The sequence below is a fragment of the Chlorocebus sabaeus genome, chromosome 25, assembly GCF_047675955.1.
Source record: "Chlorocebus sabaeus isolate Y175 chromosome 25, mChlSab1.0.hap1, whole genome shotgun sequence".
Lineage (NCBI taxonomy): Eukaryota > Metazoa > Chordata > Mammalia > Primates > Cercopithecidae > Chlorocebus > Chlorocebus sabaeus.
This window is the reverse complement of record NC_132928.1, coordinates 36,462,749-36,484,565: the sequence shown is the minus strand read 5'-3', so window position 1 is coordinate 36,484,565 and position 21,817 is coordinate 36,462,749. Positions and strand designations below refer to the sequence as shown.

The window sequence follows — 21,817 nt, the reverse complement described above, 5'->3', positions numbered from 1 at the left end:
TCTGTTTAATGTTGCTTTGCAGTAAGTTTTGAAATCTGGAAGTTTGAGTCCTCTAACTTTGATCTTTTTCACAATGAGTTTGGCTAAGTATTTGAGCTCCCGTGAGATTCCATGTGACTTTTAGGATGAGTTTTTCTATTTTTGCAAAAATGTTGAGTTTTGATAGGGATTGCGTTGTGCTTCTGATAGTGCAGATATCTTAATATTCTTCTAGTCCGTGAACACAAATGTCTCTCCATTTATTTGTGTCTTTAATTCTTTTAGCAATATTTTATAGTTTCGGTGTGCAAGTCTTTTGTTTCCTTGGTTAAGTTTATTCCTAATTATTTCATTCTTTTTAATGCTATTGTAAGTGGAATTGTTTTCTTAATTTACTTTTTGGACTGTCTATTGTTACATAGAAACACAACTAATTTTTGTGTGTTGATTTTATATTCTGCAACTTTGCAGAACTTGTTTATTATTAATATAACTTGTTTTTGGTGTCATCTCTAGGTTATTTAACATATAGATCTTGTCATCTGCAAACATAATTTTACCTCTTCCTTTCCAATTTGAATGCCTTCTGTTTTTCTTGCCTAATTGCTCTGGCTGGAACTTTCAATACTATGTTGAATAGAAGTGATGAAAGTGGGCATCCTTGTCTTGATCTTAGGGACAAAGCTTTGTCTTTTACCATTGAGTATGATGTTAGCTGTCGGTTTTTCATATGTATCTTTATTATGTGAAGTACATTTCCTTCCATTCCTAGTTGAATTTTTAAATTTTTTAGTGAAAGGGTATTAATTTTTGTCTTTTTTTTCCTACATCATTTGACATGATCATGAGGGTTTTTCCCCTTTATCTGTTAATGTGGTGTATTATTAAATATTAGTACATTGATTTTTCATATGTTGAACCACCTTTGCATTCCAAGAATAAACCCCATTAGGTCATGGTATATAATACTTTTAATTTGCTGCTGAATTCAGTTTGCTAGGTCATGACTTATCCTTACATAAAGAGTGTTGAAAGAAAATTGTTTAACAGTTACTAGTCCCACTTTATTTTGGGCAGTGAGCTGAAAATACACAGACAGAAACACATATGCATATTGCAAGTAACTAAATACATATGTAATTGTATTAATAATTTTTTCATTTCATGTATTTATTATCAGTCTCCGTCATTAGATTGCAAGCACCATGAGGGCAGAGACCTCGTGCTCTTGTTTTTTTTTCTGCATTTCTATTTTCTTATTTGGCACTTAATGTGCTTTTCAGTAAGTGTATGTAGAGGCCAGGTGCAGTGGCTTATACCTGTAATCCTAGCACTTTGGGAGGCTGAGGCAGGTGGATCACTTGAGGTCAGGAGTTCAAGACCAGCCTGGCCAGCATGGTGAAATCCCATCTCTACTAAAAATAGAAAAATTAGCCAGGTTTGGTGGTGCATGCCTGCAATCCCAGCTACTTGAGAGGCTGAGGCACAAGAATCACTTGAACCGGGAGGTGGAGGTTGCAGTGAGCTGAGATTGTGCCACTACACTCCAGCCTGGGCAACAAAGTGAGATACTGTTTCAAAAAAAAAAAATGTATGTGGAATGAATGAATGTTGTTTAATTCTCCTAATAATTCTGTGTGACAGTTATTTGTGCCATATTCATGTAATAGATAAAACAGCTTTTACTCAATAGTCAGGAATCAGTGATTCTAAGGCAAATAAATTTTAGTCAGTGTAGAATGATTAAACACCTCCCATGCAGCTGGCTGTATCAGGATTGGAGGAGTAATATTTTCTGATGCGAAGTGAAGTACCTTGCAGTCTGATTGGGGGAAGCAGACAAATAATTAGGAAATTATGTAGTATAATGAGGTGTTATGGTCTGAATGCCTCCCAAAATTCATGTTTTGAAACTTAATCTCCACTGTGGTGATATTAAGAAGTGAAAAGTGATTAAGTCATGAGTGCATGGCCTTTACAAATGAATTAATGCCCTGTAAAAGGGCTGGAGGGAATTATGTTAGATCCTTTTTTGCCCTTCCACCTTCCGCAGTGTGAAGACACTGTCTGTCCCCTCCAGCGGATGCAACAATAAGACATCATCTTGGAATCAGAGAGACACAAAACCTGCTAAGCATACACAAAACCTGCAGGCGCCTTGATCTTGGATTTTCTAGCCTTCAGAATTTTGAGAAATATGTTTCTGTTATTTACAAGTTGCCCAGTCTGTGGTATTTTGGTATAGTAGCACAAATGGACTAAGACACGATAAAGGTATCCACAAAATGCTAAAAGGTCACAACAGGGAAACATTGGAATTATGGGAAGAGAGTGAATGAGGAAAGAGAGAAGGTACTTTGTGAAGGGAAGTCATCAAATCAGAGGTTACAACGTATTAGTAGTTAGGAAGCATAGGCTTTGGATTCAAAAAGGCCCAGATCTGTTCTGCTTAGTAGCTGTGTGACCTGGGGCAGGTAACTGGTTTTTGTTTCTTTGTTTGTTTTAGTTTAATTTTCTCATGGTACGATAGATACAACATCTACCTTAATCAGTTTGTTCAGAGGTTGGGCGATGAGAGAGAACATGTCTCAGCCATTTAAGTAGTTACTTCTCTGGAGAGAGTTTCTGGGCTTAGGGAAAGAACGATAAATTTATTTTTAAATTTTGCAGCCCTTTATCTGTATAATTAAAGGGAGGGAAGTACTATGCTTTGTAAGTATGTTAACTGTTTTTTATGTTAGCAACATATTGTGTACATATACCTCAAGGTTATAACAAGTCTTAAAAAAAATTGTGGCCGGGCACGGTGGCTCAAGCCTGTAATCCCAGCACTTTGGGAGGCCGAGATGGGCGGATCACGAGGTCAGGAGATCGAGACTATCCTGGCTAATACAGTGAAACCCTGTCTCTACTAAAAAATACAAAAAAACTAGCCAGGTGAGGTGGCGGGCACCTGTAGTAGTCCCAGCTACTCGGGAGACTGAGGCAGGAGAATGGCGTAAACCCGGGAGGCGGAGCTTGCAGTGAGCTGAGATCCGGCCACTGCACTCCAGCCTGGGCGACAGAGCGAGACTCCATCTCAAAAAAAAAAAAAAAAAAAATTGTGCTTATTCTTTGTGTTGAAATGTTTTGCTTCTAAAATCCTTTATGTTTTTTAGCCTCATTGTGATTTGTCCCCAGAATTGCTGTTTCCCTTTTCTACAACAAAACACTCTTTTAAAAGACTAGCTGGACATGGTGGCTCTCTGCTGCAATCCCAGTGCTTTAGGAGGCCAAGGCAGGAGGATTGCTTGAACCCAGGAGTTTGAGACCAACCTGTGCAACAAAATGAGGCCTGATCCCTTAAAAAAAGACTCATTCAATGTGTTTAGAAATTCAGGCTGAGTGCAATGGCTCATGCCTGTAATCCCAGCACTTTGGGAAGTAGAAGCAGGTGAGTCACTTGAGGTCAGGAGTTTGAGACCAGCCTGGCCAGCGTGGTGAAACCCTGTTTCTACTAAAAATACAAACATTAGCCGGACATTGATGGTATGCACCAGTAGTCCCAGCTACTTGAGAGGCTGAAACAGAAGAATCGCTTGAACCCAGGAGGCAGAGGTTGCAGTGAGCCGAGATTGCACTACTACACTCCAACCTGGGCGACAGAGCAAGACTCCGTCTCAAAAAAAAAAAAAAAAAAAAAAAAAAAAGAGAGAAAAGAAATTCACATGCATATTAAAATATCCTAATCTTTGGGAATTCGATTATCAAATCCAGATTTCATAGGAATAAGTTACTTTTTAAAATAAAGGTAAAAACATTCAAGGGTGCGACTAATATTTAAATAATTTTTAAAATGTATGTCACCTTTGCCCTTATTAATACAACAGAAGAGTAGATTGGAAACTCCTGGAGTCTGCTTATATGTTCTATATATGTTTTCTTCATAAAAGCTTTCAGGCCAGGCATGGTGGTACACACCTGTAATCCCAGCACTTTGGGAGCCTGAGCTCAGGAGTTAGATACCAGCCTGGGCAACATGGCAAAACTGTGTCTTCACCAAAAAAAAAAAAAAAAAAAAAAAAAAAAAAAAAACTAGCCTGGCATGGTGGTGCATGCTTGGAGGCCGAGGTGGGAGAATTGCTTGAGCCCCAGAGGTCAAGGCTGCAGTGAGCCGAGATTGCACCACTGCACTCCAACCTGGGTGAAAGAGTGAGATCCTATTTAAAAAAAAAAAAAAATGTTTTCAGTATTTCACTGTTTCAGGTAACATTTTAAAATTAAATATGTATGTATTGTATTCTTTTTCACTTGCAACAAATATATTTTTCTAATGGTATTTTTTTAATATACTTTTTTATTTTTTAAAATTATACTTTAAGTTCTAGGGTACATGTGCACAACGCGCAGGTTTGTTACCTATGTATACATGTGCATGTGCCATGTTGGTGTGCGGCACCAATTAACTCGTCATTTACATTAGGTCTATGTCCTAATGCTATCCCTCCCCCTTCCTCCCACCCCACGACAGGCTCCGGTGTGTGATGTTCCCCACCCTGTGTCCAAGTGTTCTCATTGCTCAAATCCCACCTGTGAGTAAGAACATGCGGTGTTTGATTTTTTTGTCCTTGCGATAGTTTGCAGAGAATGATGGTTTCCAGCTGCATCCATGTCCCTACAAAGGACATGAACTCATCCTTTTTTATGGCTGCATAGTACTCCATGGTGTATATGTGCTGCATTTTCTTAATCCAGTATGTCATTGATGGACATTTGGGTTGGTTCCAAGTCTTTGCTATCGTGAGTAGTGCCACAATAAACGTACGTGTACATGTGTCTTTATAGCAGCATGATTTATAATCCTTTGGGTATATCCCCAGTAATGGGATGGCTGGGTCAAATGGTATTTCTAGTTCTAGATCCTTGAAATATTGCCGCACTGTCTTCCACAATGGTTGGACTAGTTTACACTCCCACCAACAGTGTAAAAGCGTTCCTATTTCTCTACATCCTCTCCAGCATCTGTTGTTTCCTGACTTTTTTTAATGATGGCCATTCTAACTGGTGTGAGGTGGTGTCTCATTGCTGTTTTGATTTGCATTTCTCTGATGGCCAGTCATGATGAACATTGTTTTATGTGTCTGTTGGCTGCATAAATGTCTTCTTTTGAGAAGTGTCTGTTCATATCCTTTGCCCACTTTTTGATGGGGTGGTTGTTTTTTTCTTGTAACTTTGAGTTCTTTGTAGATTCTAGATATTAGCCCTTTGTCAGATGAGTAGGTTGCAAAAATTTTCTCCCATTCTGTAGGTTGCCTGTTCACTCTGATGGTAGTTTGTTTTGCTGTGCAGAAGCCCTTTAGTTTAATTAGATCCATTTGTAAATTTTGGCTTTTGTTGCCATTGCTTTTGGTATTTTAGACATGAAGTCCTTGCCCATGCCTGTGTCCTGAATGGTATTACCAAGGTTTTCTTCTAGGGTTTTTATGGTTTTAGGTCTAACATTTAAGTCTTTAATCCCTCTTGAATTAATTTTTGTATAAAGTGTAAGGAAGGGATCTAGTTTCAGCTTTCTACATATGGCTAGCCAGTTTTCCCAGCCCCATTTATTAAATAGGGAATCCTTTCCCCATTTGTTGTTTTTGTCAGGTTTGTCAAAGATCAGATGTTTGTAGATGTGTGATACTATTTCTGAGGGCTCTGTTCTGTTCTGTTGGTCTATATCCCTGTTTTGGTACCAGTACCATGCTGTTTGGGTTACTGTAGCCTTGTAGTATAGTTTGAAGTCAGGTAACGTGATGCCTCCAGCTTTCTTCTTTTGGCTTAGGATTGTCTTGGCAATGCAGGCTCTTTTTTGGTTCCATATGAACTTTAAAGCATTTTTTTCCAATTCTGTGAAGAAAGTCATTGGTAGCTTAATGGGGATGGCATTGAATCTATAAATTACCTTGGGTAGTATGGCCATTTTCACGATGTTGATTCTTCCTGTCCATGAGCATGGAATGTTCTTTCCATTTGTTTGTGTCCTCTTTGATTTCATTGAGCAGTGGTTTGTAGTTCTCCTTGAAGAGTTGCTTCACATCCCTTGTACGTCGGATTCCTAGGTATTTTATTCTCTTTGAAGCAATTGTGAATGGGAGTTCACTCATGATTTGGCTCTCTGTTTGTGTGTTATTAGTGTAGAGGAATGCTTGTGATTTTTGCACATTGATTTTGTTTTCTGAGACTTTGCTGAAGTTGCTTATCAGCTTAAGGAGATTTTGGGCTGAGACGATGGGGTTTTCTAAATATACCATCGTGACAGTATTATATATTATGATATTTATTCTACTTGTTTAAACTGCACATACTGGTCCTTTGCAAATATCAGAAGATTTTAGATGATCTCATTTGCTAAAATAATGAAAGCCAGGATTGCTTGTAAACAGCGTACTTTGTTTTGTATTTTTATTATTCGCAAATTGGTTCTCTCACCGTTTTTCCCTTCTGTGTTAATTCGGTTATTACTTTTCTCGAATGCCTCAAGTCTTGGTGAAATTACGATGATTCTGACTTTTCAAGAAAAAGGAGGTTTTCCTCTCCAGTTAGCACAACTTGTCAGCTCTTTTGTTTTTGTGCTGATACCTTTCTTTTCCCAGCTGTGTAGTGTTTTTTCTTCCAATCCAAATATGTCTTTAAAAATATAGGATTGTCAGTCTGTTCCATATTACTTCCAGATTATTTTTTCTGTTTATTAATACATGCCGTGTGTGTGTGTGTGTATATGTGTGTGTGTATTGCCTTTGAAAAATGACTTCACCTTTGTCTCTTCATCTTTAGGGTGGAGGGTGATGGGGTTGATTTCTGCAATCCCTTATGCAGTGACTGCTCCAGCTTTACTTAAAAATAATGGAAATCAGAGTAGAATGTGCTTGTAGTCTCTTGAGTGATGTTGGCTGGGGAGAGTCCTAGAAACGGCTATAAATTCATGACGTGATTTGCAAAGAACTTCCCAGTTTTCTTCCAAGAAGGTTATATTCTACTGTTTTGTCATTAGTTCTTTGTTGTGTCACAGCTGTATAACTCTTTGTGTGTGTATTGGCGGGGCGGTTGTTTGTACCAACTCAAAAATTAAACGAAGTTATACTGTACTGACCTCGACAACTGAAATTTTCAGTAAGCCTTGAGAAGACAAAATTAGATAACATTTTTTTTTTTTCTATTGCACCTGACAGAACTTTGATTCAACTGAGACAACCAAAAGTGTATGCGGGGTTTGTAGAGTGCTGAGATGGGAGATTTGACTCATATAATCAAGAATGGTTAAGGGTAAAGTAGGTCTTGCAGGCTACTAGAAATAGATAGTAGGTATTATAAAGGGTATTATATTCTACCTCTTTTCTTGCATTATAGCTTAATTCTCTTTTCTGCCAATACATTTTCTCCATGAGTCAAGGGACATCATCATCAGTGATTTTAGGCTTATTTCCTTATAGCCTTGTAGCTAGTGGTTTTAACAGCTAGCTCTAGTCTGTAAAAAATAATCCCAGTCTATAAAAAACAATCCCAAAGAAGGACTTTTGATTGATAAAGTCTAGGATATATACCTTTCCTAGTGACGAGGGGATAGAGCTTATTGCCATAAAGGAGTGATTGAGTCATCAAGCAAGGATTATTACTAGGCAAACAGAAAATATCCATTATTGGTATTTAAAGGGATCAAGTTTTGAGCTTATTCAAAAGTAGACAGAAATTCCTAAGGGTTATAATTTGTAGTGGAAAAGGTTTTCTTTTTGTTTTTTTTTTTTCATATTATTTACACATGCTTATACCTTTATTTATACATGCTTATACACATGCTTATAGTACAGGTGTACAACTAATTCAGTAGTTAGTTGGATCACTTTGGGTTTGTATAGTTATCTTTATATGCACATAATTTTTATTCTGGTGATTTTGAACTTAGGCCACTGTATTCCAAAAAAAGAAGGGCTTTGATTTGAATTCAGCCAGACTCGTGGTTAAATGTGGACAGAAGATGTCTGCATATATACGTGCTCATTGTTTTTCTGTCTCATTTTCTATGTTTTTCCTCTTAAATCACATCCCCACGAGTCAGTATTTATATACTAGAATAGGTAAGTAATATGATTAGTTTACTCTTATTATATAATGTCTAGTTGATTCTTTATATAGGAGCTAATGTTTCTTTTAATGGATTCCTATGTAATGATTATCCCCTGGCTTCTGATTTTTTAAAAATCTAGGTGCAGTTCAGTTCAACTAGCTGCAGTGCCCAGAGCCTACTATGCTCCAGGTACTGGAATTACAAAGAATAAAAATAGTTATGTCCCCTAACATAAACTTAGAGAAAAATATAATCAGAAGGTTCCCCCACATTATAATGATGTTAAATATTTGATATGCTCTCCACCTTAATTATGACTCACTTTTTTTTTTTTTTTTTTAACATTTAAAGGTTTACCTGAATGTAATATAGTTGGAGGAAGACCATATCATAAGTACGCTTGATAAATTTTTATGAACAAACATCTGTGAAACCAGCACCCGGAATGACTCAGTAGTAAATACACCAATATATATTAATAACTAAATGCGCAATAGTGAGAACATTGGAAAAAAGGATATTTTGCTGTCCTCAGGTGTCTTTTTGTGTGGTTGTTTTTTTTTCTTCTTGGAGTTTTTGCCACCTACCTGCCCCTGTGACTGTTGTTTCTTGTAATAAAGAATGGTTTCTGTGATGTTCTAAGTGAATACTAGGAATACCACTGTATTGAAGTGAAAGTCTTTTTTCTCTTGTACTCATTTTTATAGTCATTTATTTTTTAAAAAATGCTATAGGATAGCCTGCTATTTCTAACAATTTTACCATGTTTACCATCTGAAATTTTGGAGAGAATGTAGTGTAATTATAATTAGTATTTAGCAGTATTTCTTTGGAAATATTCTTTGTGATGCTAATATTGATTTTAATTTTTATGTATTTTTGTACCTCCCCTGATATTTGTCAAATTTCCTTCTGTTATGTACAACTAAAGTCTTTATGAATTCATAGTTATGAAATTTACACTTGCAACTTTCTGTAAAGAAAAATGTATTATGAAATATCACTGTGAATATGATTGAAACTATTGCACTAAAAACAGACATTTTAAGAATCTTAAGCATTTCAGAGGCATCTATCCTTGAGTATATAATTGATATGCTTCAACACTTAGCATATTTCCTTGTACATCTTACATTTTCAGTAATTATTGAGATTTGTTATTTAGTTTTTAAGATACTCTCATCTGCTCTTAATTCAAATGTGACATCTCTTCTTTATAAATGTGATTTTTCCTGAATATTTTAAAGGCATTTAATTATTTGAAATGTTTATGTTTTTTAAATACCTTCCAATATAACGTATGTTAGGTTTTTTTAACAGGAGAGTATATATCATTTATTTATTTTGAGATTGTTTAGAGAAAAAAAGGTTGACTTGATGTTAGAATAGGCAGTGATATTTCTGAGAATATTAAAATTGTCAGCAGTTAAATCATTTAAAAATATTACATGCTTACAGTAACTACTCTGTAGTAACTAAGTTTGCTTTACGCTAAAGATGTTTATTATGATCTCATGACTAATAGCATAAAAGATCAGGAGAGTTTTCATTTTTATTTTTTTCTTAAACTGTAGGTCATAACATGTTTAGTGGAGTAACCAATTGAGTGAGAGAAACAGAACAAGAGACAGATAGATATGAGATTTCTTTGCAATAATTACAGTGTTTATTATGTAAAGAAACTTTGATCTTATATATCAATTCTTATTCTTTTAAAGGAGGGTGCATCTGCACGGAAGACTCAGACTCCTGCAGCCCAGCCAGTACCAAGACCAGGTAAAAATATAAAACTTTGTTTTTTGCTTTCTTTCAAAAGCTCATAACGGTGCAAGTTTTTTGGTATGTGTATAATGCTTTGAACAAATTTAAATTTTACTTAAAATACATTGCAAAGTCATGTTTCTTTAAAGACTGTCGATACTGTTTAAGCAGATCTCAAAACTGTGATAATATACATAAAATGCTTGCTAAACTTCAGTCAGCATCATTAATAAATCTTCATGTTTTTAGCAGAAAGACATAAAGAAATAAAGTGAAAAGCATATTAAATTATTTATTTTCCTATAGTGTAATAAGCAGCTGAACTGGATTTTGTAATATTCTTTATTGAAGTAATGTTTTCCCCGATTTGATTCACAGGTCATTGATAAAATGGGTTATAAAACACTGTTTTTCAATAATGAAGTTATACTCTAGAACATTTACTTGAGTAAATAGGTATAGTGAAGACTTAAAGAAAATTTTTAAGAAAATGTTTTCATTTTGGTTAAGGTTTTAGAAACATGTTTTAAAACATTTTTAAATGTTTAAAAGCTATTTATATATATCCATCCTCATCAGGTAGTATGTACAGATGTGATTTTTTTTCTTACAGCAGCACAGAATTACAATTTTAATAGAATGATATTCAACTTTGATGCTTAGAACTTCAGATATCTGTGTTGAACACCTAAAGTTCTGTATCATTTTTTTAAAAATGTGTTAAGCAAAGGTAGTTATTTTAGAAAAATTCTTCCCCCTATTCCTAGTACCTAAAAAGACTGATCTTTATAGATACTTAGATACCAACCCTATATTTATTTTTGGTCTTTTGGGTTTGTTTTTGGTGTTTGGTGTTTGTTTTATTTTTACATTTATTTAGCATAATTTCAGTGCTAGGCTATAGCAGCTGCCACCCCCGCCCCCCGGCTCCCTTTGTTTTTTTTTTTTTTTTTTAAATAACCTCATCAGTGCTGTTGAAAGTGAGTATGAAAAAAGAAAATAAAGGATTGGAAAGATACAGGCAAGAACTTAACTGGATCTTCTGCATAAATTTCACAGTATCAATAGTGCAGATACGGATATCCTCTTATTCATAGTATGTACACAGGCCAATTCTAAAATTATTTAGATTATGAATATTAAATATTTTCTGGAGGCATGTCAAAAGCATGGTACATGGGGCTTATGTTGAGATGGTTTTGCAGGGTGATTTCCTTATGTCCTGTATTCATGCTCCTCTTAGATGTGGCTAGTATTTCCTTTTTTTGTTTTTATTTTTTGTTTGACAGTAGGTTTGTTTGAAATTTTTGTCATTGCTGTTTTTAAGTAGGTGTGGAGAAGAGGAGTGCTCTGTCAGCCTTGTTATACTTAGACTAGATTGGATGTAATTGATTAAGATGACAGGACTAATTTTCAATAGAGATGGTCATACCAGAATCCATCATGAGAGTATAGAACAACAACTAAATTCAACAAATATTATTTGAATTTCTATATAGTAGGCTCTTGTCCAGAAACTAAGAGAAGCTGAAGGAGCTTTTTACAGGAAGGAAGAAAAAAGTGAAGGAAATAGGGATGGACAGATGGGGTTGGGCCCAAAGAATACTAAACATAAAGTATAGGAATATTGTGGAGGCAGCTGAATCACAGATAAGAGAATTGTTTGCTTTTCTTTGGAAGGGAGGGATGGGAGGTTATGGTTTGTCAGAAATGGAAAAAGGAGAACAAGCCACCACCTGAGGATTCTAACTTAGAATCTGTGATGTAAAATTTTTTCTATTTCATATTTTCATAAAATAAGTTAGTATATAAGGAAAGGGCTGGGAGAGGCACTGATATCTAAACAAACCATTTTGTTCAGATGTGTCTTGTGATAAAACAAAGTTAAAGGGACTAGATTTTACTAGCCAGTTATGTGGCTAGGGGAAGATCATGTGTGTAAAGTAAGGGGTCCTAAGTCTTTTCACCTCTTAATGTTCTAGCCTACTTTTTCAATTGCTCTGCTAAAGTGCACTGGGGATTAAACCAATCGAAATTAATCTGAACTAATGTCTCATCATACATCAGATATTCTATTGCCCATCCATGTGAACTTTCCACTTCCTACTCCCACTTACTGCTTCACACCCATACATCCACATTTCCTACCCACCATTCTAAAGTAATTAAGGTTTTTGCTCTCATTCAACAATAAGACTTGATTGGAATGGATAGTAGTAGTTTGAAGTCTTTATTTGTCCTAATTAGTGTATTTTTATTTTGCTGCCAAAATGTTAAATGCATCTGCTTTTGGGGGTGCAGCCCAGTTTTGAAGGGATATTGTTTAATATTTGACATGTACACTAGTATTATTTCTTTAAAATCTGAAAGATGTGAGTACCCAAAATATATATGGCCAGTGTAAGAAGGGGGATTATAGAAGTGTAACTGTTATTTGTTGGGTAGAGTTTGGATAATTTGGAAATGGGAGACTGACCCACCTGTTCTTTCCTTGAGTGAGATACCTCAAGGGTGGAGTTCTCTTTTTGAGCATTTACAAATTTTTATTTCTCATTTCATCAAATATTTATTTAGTGCTGTTGTGCCAGGCAAGTCTGTGGGTAAATTTAATGTTTTAAAGTGTTTACAGTTACACACTAAACATCTAAACATCTAAAGCTCTAAAAATTTCCAACCTCTCAAAATTCATTTAGGGAATATAACTAACAAGAGGCACATGTTTTCCAGTGGATTCATAAATAAAAGCATTTGAAAGTATTGGGGGAACCAGCCCCCAATATTTCAACGTAGGTTCTTTTTATTTTCCCTAAGGGTCAGCTGGTCTGAGAAATAAAGAGAAAGAGTACAAAGACAGTCACAAAGATCACATGCTTCAAAGGGCAATAAAGATCACAAGGCAAAGGCAAAATTAGAATTACTGATGAGGGTCTGTGTCCCGCTGTGCATTTCTTGATAAACATCTTAACAGAAAACAGGGTTCGAGAGCAGAGAACCGCTCTGACCAAAATTTACCAGGCTGGAATTTCCCACTCCTGGTAAGCCTGAGGATATTGCAGGAGACCAGGACGTATTTCAGTCCTTATCTCAACCTGATAAGACAGACACTCCCCCCAGGAACTCATTCCTTCCCCAGGGTATTCCTTGCTGGGAAAAGAATTCAGTGATATCTCACTCACTTGCATGTCTATTTATAGGCTCTCTGCAAGAAGAAAAACATGGCTCTATTCTGCCTGACCCCGCAGGCAGTCAGACCTTGTGGTTATCTTCTCTTGTTCCCTGAAAATCGTTGTTATTCTGTTCTTTTTTAAGGTGCACTGATTTCATATTGTTCAAACATATGTTTTACAATCGATTTGTACAGTAGTAGTCCTGAGGTGACGTACATTCTCACCTTACAACGATAACAGGATTAAGAGATTAAAGTAAAGACAGGCATAAGAAATTATAAGAGTGTTATTAGGGAAGTGATAACTTCCATGAAATCTTCATAATTTATGTTCAGAGATTGCAGTAAAGACAGGCATAAGAAATTATAAAAGTATTAATTTTGGGAACTGATGAATGCCCATGAAATCTTCACAATTTATGTTCTTCTGCCGCGGTTCCAGCTGGTCCCTCCGTTCGGGGTCCCTGACTTCCTGCAACAGAAAGGCCATAGTTCTGGACTTCACTGTCTTTCTTTTTTATAGCCATATTGAATTTCTTGCACATATCCTTGTCTGTCTTCTCTCCTTTATTAATGTATACACCATCCATACTTCACTAATTCATAGTTCTTTTGAGATGACTAAGTGGCCTATGGTACTAGTTTATGTGCTTAATACCACTCATGTGAGCTTGAGAGAGTGAGCTAGTGGCTGTATATTTTATACAAATTTATTATGCTATTCAGTCATGTAATTTATAACCTAGCTACTGCTTGGAGTACTTCTCTCATCCCATAGTTTTAAATCTATGTGCTAATGATTTCCAAATTTGTATCTCCAGTTCAAACTCTGATATCTTACATTAACTGTCTGTGTAACATTTGGATTTGCCATAGGCGTTTTAAAACTAATTAAGATAATGTTTTCCCTGCTATTTTTCCCAAGGCTTCTTACTCTATAGTCTTCTCCTTTTTCATAGAGTGACACCACCATCAACTTTGTTTCTTAAATCAAAAATTTGGAAGTTACTCTTTATTCATCACATTTCCTTACTCCTTTTCTGTTAGTGGGTTCTGTCAGATGTACCGTTTCTGTATTCCAAATTTATCTATTTTTCTTTATCTCCACTACCACAACTCAAGTAGAAACCATCATCATCTCTCTAGACCAGTGGGTCTCAGTGTGGTTGGCTGCCTGGTGTCAGCCCATGACCTTTTTATTTCCAGTGCCAACAAAATAGATACAGAAATTGAGGGTAAAATAGTGTCATAGCATCTGAGTACATTATCATCTTTCTAGAAATTCATTGTTATTATATTTTATTCAGTTGACTTTGAATTGGAAATCAAACAAAAACTCAACCACACATGGTTTGAGTAGCACCATTGTTGACTGTTGTAATAGTCCTAACTGAGCTTTCTGCCTTCACACGTGTACCCTTTTTGATCTCTTGTCCAAATCCATTGTTTTTTTTTCTTCCAGACTTGTGAAATGAAAATAAAATCTTGTCACTTTCTAGCTTAATAGTTATAGGACTTTCCAGTGGCACTTAAATGTAAAGTTAATATTGCTTAAAAGACCCTAGATTAATTGGTCTCTGCATATATTCGTAACCTCAACTCCTGCCATTCTTCCTTTCTTCCCTCTGGTCTACACATTTGCTTTGTTTCAGTTCCCTAAGTGCAGCAATTTCTTCCTGCCTATGATATTTGCCCACATTTCTACCTCTTATCTGGACTGTTCGCCTACTTGTTCTTGGCAAGTTGGCTTGTTTTCATCTTTCAAATTTCAGCTTAAATGCCACTTTCTTTGATAAGCTTTTTGCATTCTATCTAAAGCACACTTTTCTGCCTGTATACACTCATTTTGTTCCCTTAGTATGTGTTCCATTTAGATTATGTGTTTGGTTGCAGTTTTGTTTATGGTCTGGGCTCCCCTACTCTGCTGAAAGCTCTTTGAGGGCAGGAATTACTTCTGTTTTATTTGCAGTTTAATAATAACTTAGCAGCGATGCTTGTGCATAGGCTCCGAATGAATGTTTCTTAAGAATCTAATTTATTTGAAATCAAACAAAGCAACAGTAATTTTTCTTATGGTTTATTCTCAGCTTGTAAATTGGCAATTAGCGCACTTGCTTGAGGAGGAGGAGGAGGAGAAGGAGGAGGAGGAGTAGTAGTAGTAGTAGTAGTAGTAGTAGTAGTAGTAGTAGTAGTAGTAGAAGCGGCAGCAGTTAGCATCTACTGTAGTTGCAGGATTCAGTAAATGGTTAAGAACTTTAGCATGCATTATTATTTTTTAAATTATCACAGCAATATCAAGATATAGAAACTATTATCTCTTTTACGATTGAGGAAACTGAGGCTGAGCAAAGTTAATCAACTTGCCTAGACAGTGGCAAAATAAGGATATGAACTAAAATAATCTGAGTACAGACCTTTGCTGTTGATCACTCTGTCGTACAAACTCCTTATGTTTCTCTCCCCCTCCCCCTTTAAGATCAAGCTTCTCATTGACATGTTCATCACAGTGTCTCAGTCAGGGTCCTTACATACTAGGGAACTTGTTTATATTCATTTGCAGTTTTTTTTTTAAACTAAACCTCTAAACTTTATTTTTAACATTTGTGAGTTTTTTTATTTTGCCTTTTTCTTACATTGGGTCTTCTCGGCCTTGAGTTTAGTAAATGTTTGCCTAAATTCCTGAAGGCATTTGTGGATTTCCTCACCAAATCCAACAGTACTTCAGTCAGAGATTTCTCCCTTGCCCTCTTTCTTCTTCCCTCTTTTCCTCTCCCCTTTCCCTGCCTTCCTTCCATCTGTCCATCACAGATTTATTTCTTGAAACCTCTTTGTTTTTTGTAGTTCCCTTTAGTCATAATAGAAACTCCTGTTTCCTGTTTATCCATCCTGTTATCCCTTTATCTCTCCAATAAATGCCAAATATTTACCGAGACTGTATTATATTTCAGATGATACTATCTAACCAATCAGATTTATTCATGACCCTCCATTTCTCTAATTGATTTAAGAAAATTCTAGTTTTTTTTTCTCAGCAAGATGAGAAAACCGTAATAGTAAAGGCATATGTCTCAGCATGTATTTGTGTGTATAGTTATCTGCTTTCTGTGGCTCGAAGATCATACTACTGAATCCTGTGATAGTTTATCACAATGAGAGAGCTATACAAAGGATTACAAAGAATTAGTTAAAATGTAGCATTTTGTTGCTTTTTAAATAGAACATTTTCTGAAAGTGTATGTGCTGTGTTATTCACTTTAAAGATGGTATCCATTTTTAAGAACTGACATTCAATTAGAATTTTAAGTCTCCTAAATTTTTCTTTATTTTTGTCATTTAAAAAACAAAACTCGATGATAGCATGTGGCACATTGAGTTATTGTATGGTCAAATACTGAAAATAGAACTTGCAGCACTTTTTATCCTAAGATGTACTGATCTTGTGTTAGGTTATTATTACCATTAATGTCAACAAATACTTCTATGCATTAAAAGTTCATTGTATATAAACATAATACGAAGATACGGGCCAGGCTCAGTGGCTTACCCCTGTAATCCCAGCACTTTAGGAGGCTGAGGTGGGAGGATAACTTGAGCTCAGGAGTTCAAAATCAACCCTGGGTGACAGAGCGAGACCCTGTTTTTGTTAAAAAGAACAAAAAAAGATAGGAAGATTTGTGTATTTATAATATGATCACAATCAATCATATGGTCATTTTCAGATAATATAGACCTTCACATATACATGACTGATTACCTGTAACACTGTATTTCTCACCTGAAAAGAGACCAGAAACAATTTTTAAAAGAAAGAAAAAATAAATAAAAGGAATTTTTTAAACTTAGCTCTCAATAACTACTTTTCCTTTTCTTCCAGAATGGTTAAGCGTATTCACACTTTGCACAGTATTATTTGCTCTTATGCTCTGCTTTCACATTTATTACAGTGGTAATTAGCTTATTATGAAATTATTTCTTCTCTGTCTCTCTCTCTCTCTCTCTCTCTCTTTTTTTTTTTTTTTTTTTTTTTTGCTAGACCTGAACATCCTTGAATGTAGATACTCAGTGCCTGACATTGTAATACAGTAGTCCCCACTTACTAGCAGGGCATACGTTCCAAGACCCCCAGTGGATACCTGAAACCAGGGAGGGATAGTACAAAACCAGATTCAGTCAACTAGAACATGTTTCTCTTTATGTCTCCCGTAAATTTAATGCCCTTTCCATCTTAACTAAACACTGTCACTCACTATGACTGAAACTTTCGCAGTTTGAGGTACAAAGGCAAAAGTAGCATGAATTTCTTTTTCTTCTTCACAATTACACAGATGGTAGATTCTTTGTTTTTATTGTAGGTGTTAGGAACCTCAGGATGTGATTTTATTTTATTTTTTTCTTTTCTTACTAAGTAGAGATTTTCACCTTTTCACCTAAGGGAAACACTTAATGTCTTGTCTTTGGTAGTGGCGTATCCAAATTGTCAGCCTTATCACTCTTGCCCTTTGGGGCCATTCGTCTGTAAAACAATGGCCACTTGAAACAAGCACTGTGATAACAGTGAGTGACTAAAGTGTGGGTAGTGTATAGAGTGTGGGTGTGCTGGACAAAGAGAGCATTCACATCCTGGGTGGGGCAGTGTGAGATTTCGTTATGCTCCTGAGAAAGATGTGCAATTTCAAATCTTGTGAATTGTTTGTTTCTGGAATTTTCTCTTTAATATTTTCAGACCACAGTGGACTGTGGTTAACTGAAACTGTAGAAACAGAACTATGGATATTGTATATTCACTTTCCTTTTGACTGCAGATTGTTGAATAATGCATTTTAATATTTTTGTCAAACAGAATGTTGAGAAGATAGTAAGTTGTAAAATACGTCTTCTGAGTTACAGTTAGTCATATGTGAATACAAATAATTTAAAAAATACCCCTTACTTGTAAGTTTGAAAATAAGAATATGGTTTTTATGACACAGAGTTGTGATTTTTTTTTCTTCTTTACAGTTTCTCAAGCAAGACCTCCCCCAAATCAGAAGAAAGGTGAGGTTGTGAATATGATTTTAAACTTAACTTTTAAAAGTAAATGATTGCAGAACCAGGCCTGATACTTTCCTTATGCAGCTGTATCACATGTTTGTGCTTGGTATTCATTCTGATTTGTCAGAACTCAAGCCACATTGATTATTAAATATTTTTTAATATCCACTGGCTTAAGATATTTTTTAGATCGAAAGAGTTAAAGTTACAATTTATAATCTTTTAACTTTTAGTAGGGAAAGTAATTGTAATTCCTAATAATATATTTTCTGCCTGTAAAATTTTGTCTTTATAGGATCTCGAACACCCATTATCATAATTCCTGCAGCTACCACCTCTTTAATAACCATGCTTAATGCAAAAGACCTTCTACAGGACCTGAAGTAAGTAATTTATTAAACTATCCTGTTCGTAGGACATTGAGATATCACTGGAAAATAGTAGTTACTGAATCAGTATTACTTATTTGGAGAAAACAAAATTTCAGTTTCTGTGCTGTAGGCATTACACATAGTATGAAGCATAATTTTTCAAAACAGAATATATTCTTTTATATTTGGATCCTTTAGGGAAAGTTACAGAAACTTCTGGCTAAAGTCCTAATGAAAAAGGATACTATCATATTAACTTCTAATATGAATTGTTTTCTTTTGATGTTTTTCTCTGAGAGAGCTTGAGGAAGTTCTAAAACTTCCTCAGTTCAGGTTCTCTCTGAATATTAGATGTTATACCGTAGTGGGAGTAAGTAGGTGGATAGGTGGGGGGCATAGTTATTTAACCTAGATAGCAGTGAAAGTTAAAGAAGTGAAAATGAAACCTATAAATGATGATAAAATTTCCACATGCTTAACTTTAAAAAATGTTTAATGTCTATTTTCCTTCCTCATTTCCTTATTAAAATGAATACAATCACACTTGTACCCAGTTTGTTCTAATAAACATGCATCATGGTTATTGGGCACAAAATAAATCTCTTCCATTCCCAACCACTTTCAGATTTAAAATTTAAGTAGTTTACATATATTTTCCCATAGCATTTCTTCTATTAATGAATATTTTTAAGTCTGTTTACTACTTCTTGGATTGGCTATAGTTTACAGAAGAAAGATGGCAATATAAAAATTGTTTTAAATAAGCTTCAGTGATATATACATTAACAAGGTTTAAAATGAGCCATGTTTAAGTGATTTTCAGAATGCTATCAAGTTTTTTAGACACAGTGTTGCAAACGGTTTTTCCTCAGTAGATTTTTTTTTTTTTTAGTCATCTTCATTGTTAAAATGGGTGACTATTTTATATATTCAGCTAAATACCATTGACTGATGTAGGATTTTAAGATAGTTCCTTCTATCAGAATGCATTTTATGAAATAGGGGATAGGGATAGAAAATGCAGGAGCTCAAAAATTGTAATACATACTGTCTCAGAGGATAAGAGAAATGCTGTGATCACTAGTTGGAGAGAAGGGGGTTAACTGTATTCTGCTTTAATATTTTCATAGTGTTTGTTACATTTTCATGGTACTTCTTACTAAACAAAAGCTGTCAGATTTTCCTGTTGTGTTGCATACATTATTTAATTTTGGTATTTGTTAGGAATTTGGACTGTTACTCACTAATCTTAATATGGTTTTATTTGAAGTGGTACTGGCTTAAAGGCATGTCCTTCCAGAGTGATTTTGTGATTGCTCTGCCAGATGCTTCAAGAATATCTCAAGCCTTGAGTTGATTTTTGTGTTAAATTCTTAACATAAGGATTTCTAGTCTGTCTTTGAATCAGACCTGAGTGACATTGGACCCTGCCTGACAAATTATCCAGGAGCCCCTTTTCTTCCCCTGCTCCAGAGGTAGATCAAGATGGGTATGCTTCCCCGACATTTGATTGGAAACAGTTTTTCCCTCTAGTTTAATCTTTCATTGATTGTGTGACTCTTCTGTGGCTCTAGTTCCAGTTCCTGTGTGGCTCTAGTTCCAGTTCCTCTGTGTCCTTTCCCTATGTAGTTGGTAAAAGCCAATTCTCAGTACTGCCTACACTTTCCTCGTGGGCAGTACCTGTGTACTTTATTAGTCCTCAGCATTTTCTTCATTTGTAGCCCATGACTGTTTTCTTTCTAGTCAGCATTTCAGGTATATGTTACATTGTATTTAGCATTTCCAGGTGTTTATGTATAAAGCTCCAGTTTCAGTAATGTAGTATACCAGATAGTATAACCCATTTTAGTAGGAAGTTGTTAGTCTGCCAAATGTAGCGAATTTCTTAATTCGTGTTTCATAATTGTTTGAGTTGTACCTGAGGGGAATTAAAAATGCAGACTATTGGCCGGGCACGGTGGCTCACACCTGTAATCCCAGCACTTTGGGAGGCCAAGGCGGGCGGATCACGAGGTCAGGAAATCAAGACCATCCTGGCTAACATAGTGAAACCCCGTCTCTACTAAAAATACAAAAAAAATTAGCTGAGTGTGGTGGCGGGCACCTGTAGTCCCAGCTACTTGAGAGGCAGAGGCAGGAGAATGGCATGAACCTGGGAGGCGGAGCTTGCAATGAGCTGAGATGGCGCCACTGCACTCCAGCCTGGGTGACAGAGCGAGACTCCATCTGAAAAAAAAAAAAAGCAGATTATTTTATAAGCTGTTTGGCCACTTAGCTATAGATTGTTTGCAGTTGGGATACACTTGACATTAGAAATAAGTTTTAATGTTTTTCTAATCAGTGATGTTGATGCCTTAACTATGAGACAGGTTCAGATGAATTTAGTGATAACTCTCATTTGGGGAGATTGATGTGTATATTGAGTTTGTTCTTTCAAATAACATCTACAGAGCGATAACTAAAAAGTAAATTACTCTATAGATGGATGTACCACAAGCCCAACCTTCTAGGCGCTCACATGAGAGTGGCACTGGTTTGTCACTAGTTGCAGCTGCTGAGAAATGTGTTTAACACTTGTTGTAAAACTCAGTTTCAATGCCTTATTCTAAGTACAGTGAAAAATATACTGTCTTTTGAGTCTGCAAATTTGAATCACGTTCTGAAGATAGGTTCAGAAACAAATTTGACCTCAACAGTTAGCCTTTAAAAGCTTTATCTAGCTTCTCTCACAAATTATGTGCTATTAGTGAGAATGTATATAATAGTGATTTTTCATAATATATAAACAACTTGAAATGTATTGTTTTCTACAGTTTGAAACCTAAAAATGATATACGGTATATCCAGTTTGACCCACTCTTATTCCTGAACAAAAATACAGATAGATAAAAGAAACTTAAAGTCTATTTTAGCCTTAGGTTACCTCTGCCATTTAGTTGCAGAGCAGGAAATACAACCAGGTCTCCTGATGATCAATTTAGTAGTCTTATTATTTGTACTGTGGAGATACTTAACAAACATTCAGATTAAGAAATTAAGTTTTTATACAATTACATGGAAATTAAGCAGCCTGGTCCTAAATCACTTTTGAGACAAGGTCTCTGTCACCCAGGCTGAAGTGCAGTGGTGTGATCTTGGCGCTCTCGGCTCTCTGCAACCTCTGCCTCCTGGGCTCAAGCAATCCTCCTGCCTCAGCCTCCTGAGTAGCTGGGACTACAGGTGTGTGCTACCACACCTGGCAAATTTTTGTATTTTTTGTACAGACTAGGCTTAGCCATGTTGCCCAGGCCGGTCTCAAACTCCTGGACCCAAGTGATCTGCCCGCCTTGGCCTCCCGAAGTGCTGGGATTACAGGGATGAGCCACCATGCCCAGCCTCAAAAAATTCTTTGAAACAAGTGAAAACAAAGATACAGTGTACCAGAAT

The 21,817-nt window shown here is 35.8% G+C and overlaps 1 protein-coding gene across 1 annotated transcript in view; it reads left to right on the top strand.

Annotated features, from left to right (window-relative positions):
- Positions 1 to 21,817, top strand: part of CDC73 (cell division cycle 73) — a 137,859-nt gene that overhangs the window by 77,777 nt on the left and 38,265 nt on the right. Inside the window, exons 11-13 of the mRNA XM_073011655.1 lie at positions 9,781 to 9,838; positions 17,988 to 18,023; positions 18,316 to 18,403. Of these exons, the coding sequence (XP_072867756.1) occupies positions 9,781 to 9,838; positions 17,988 to 18,023; positions 18,316 to 18,403 (182 nt within the window). The remainder of the gene's footprint in view (positions 1 to 9,780; positions 9,839 to 17,987; positions 18,024 to 18,315; positions 18,404 to 21,817) is intronic.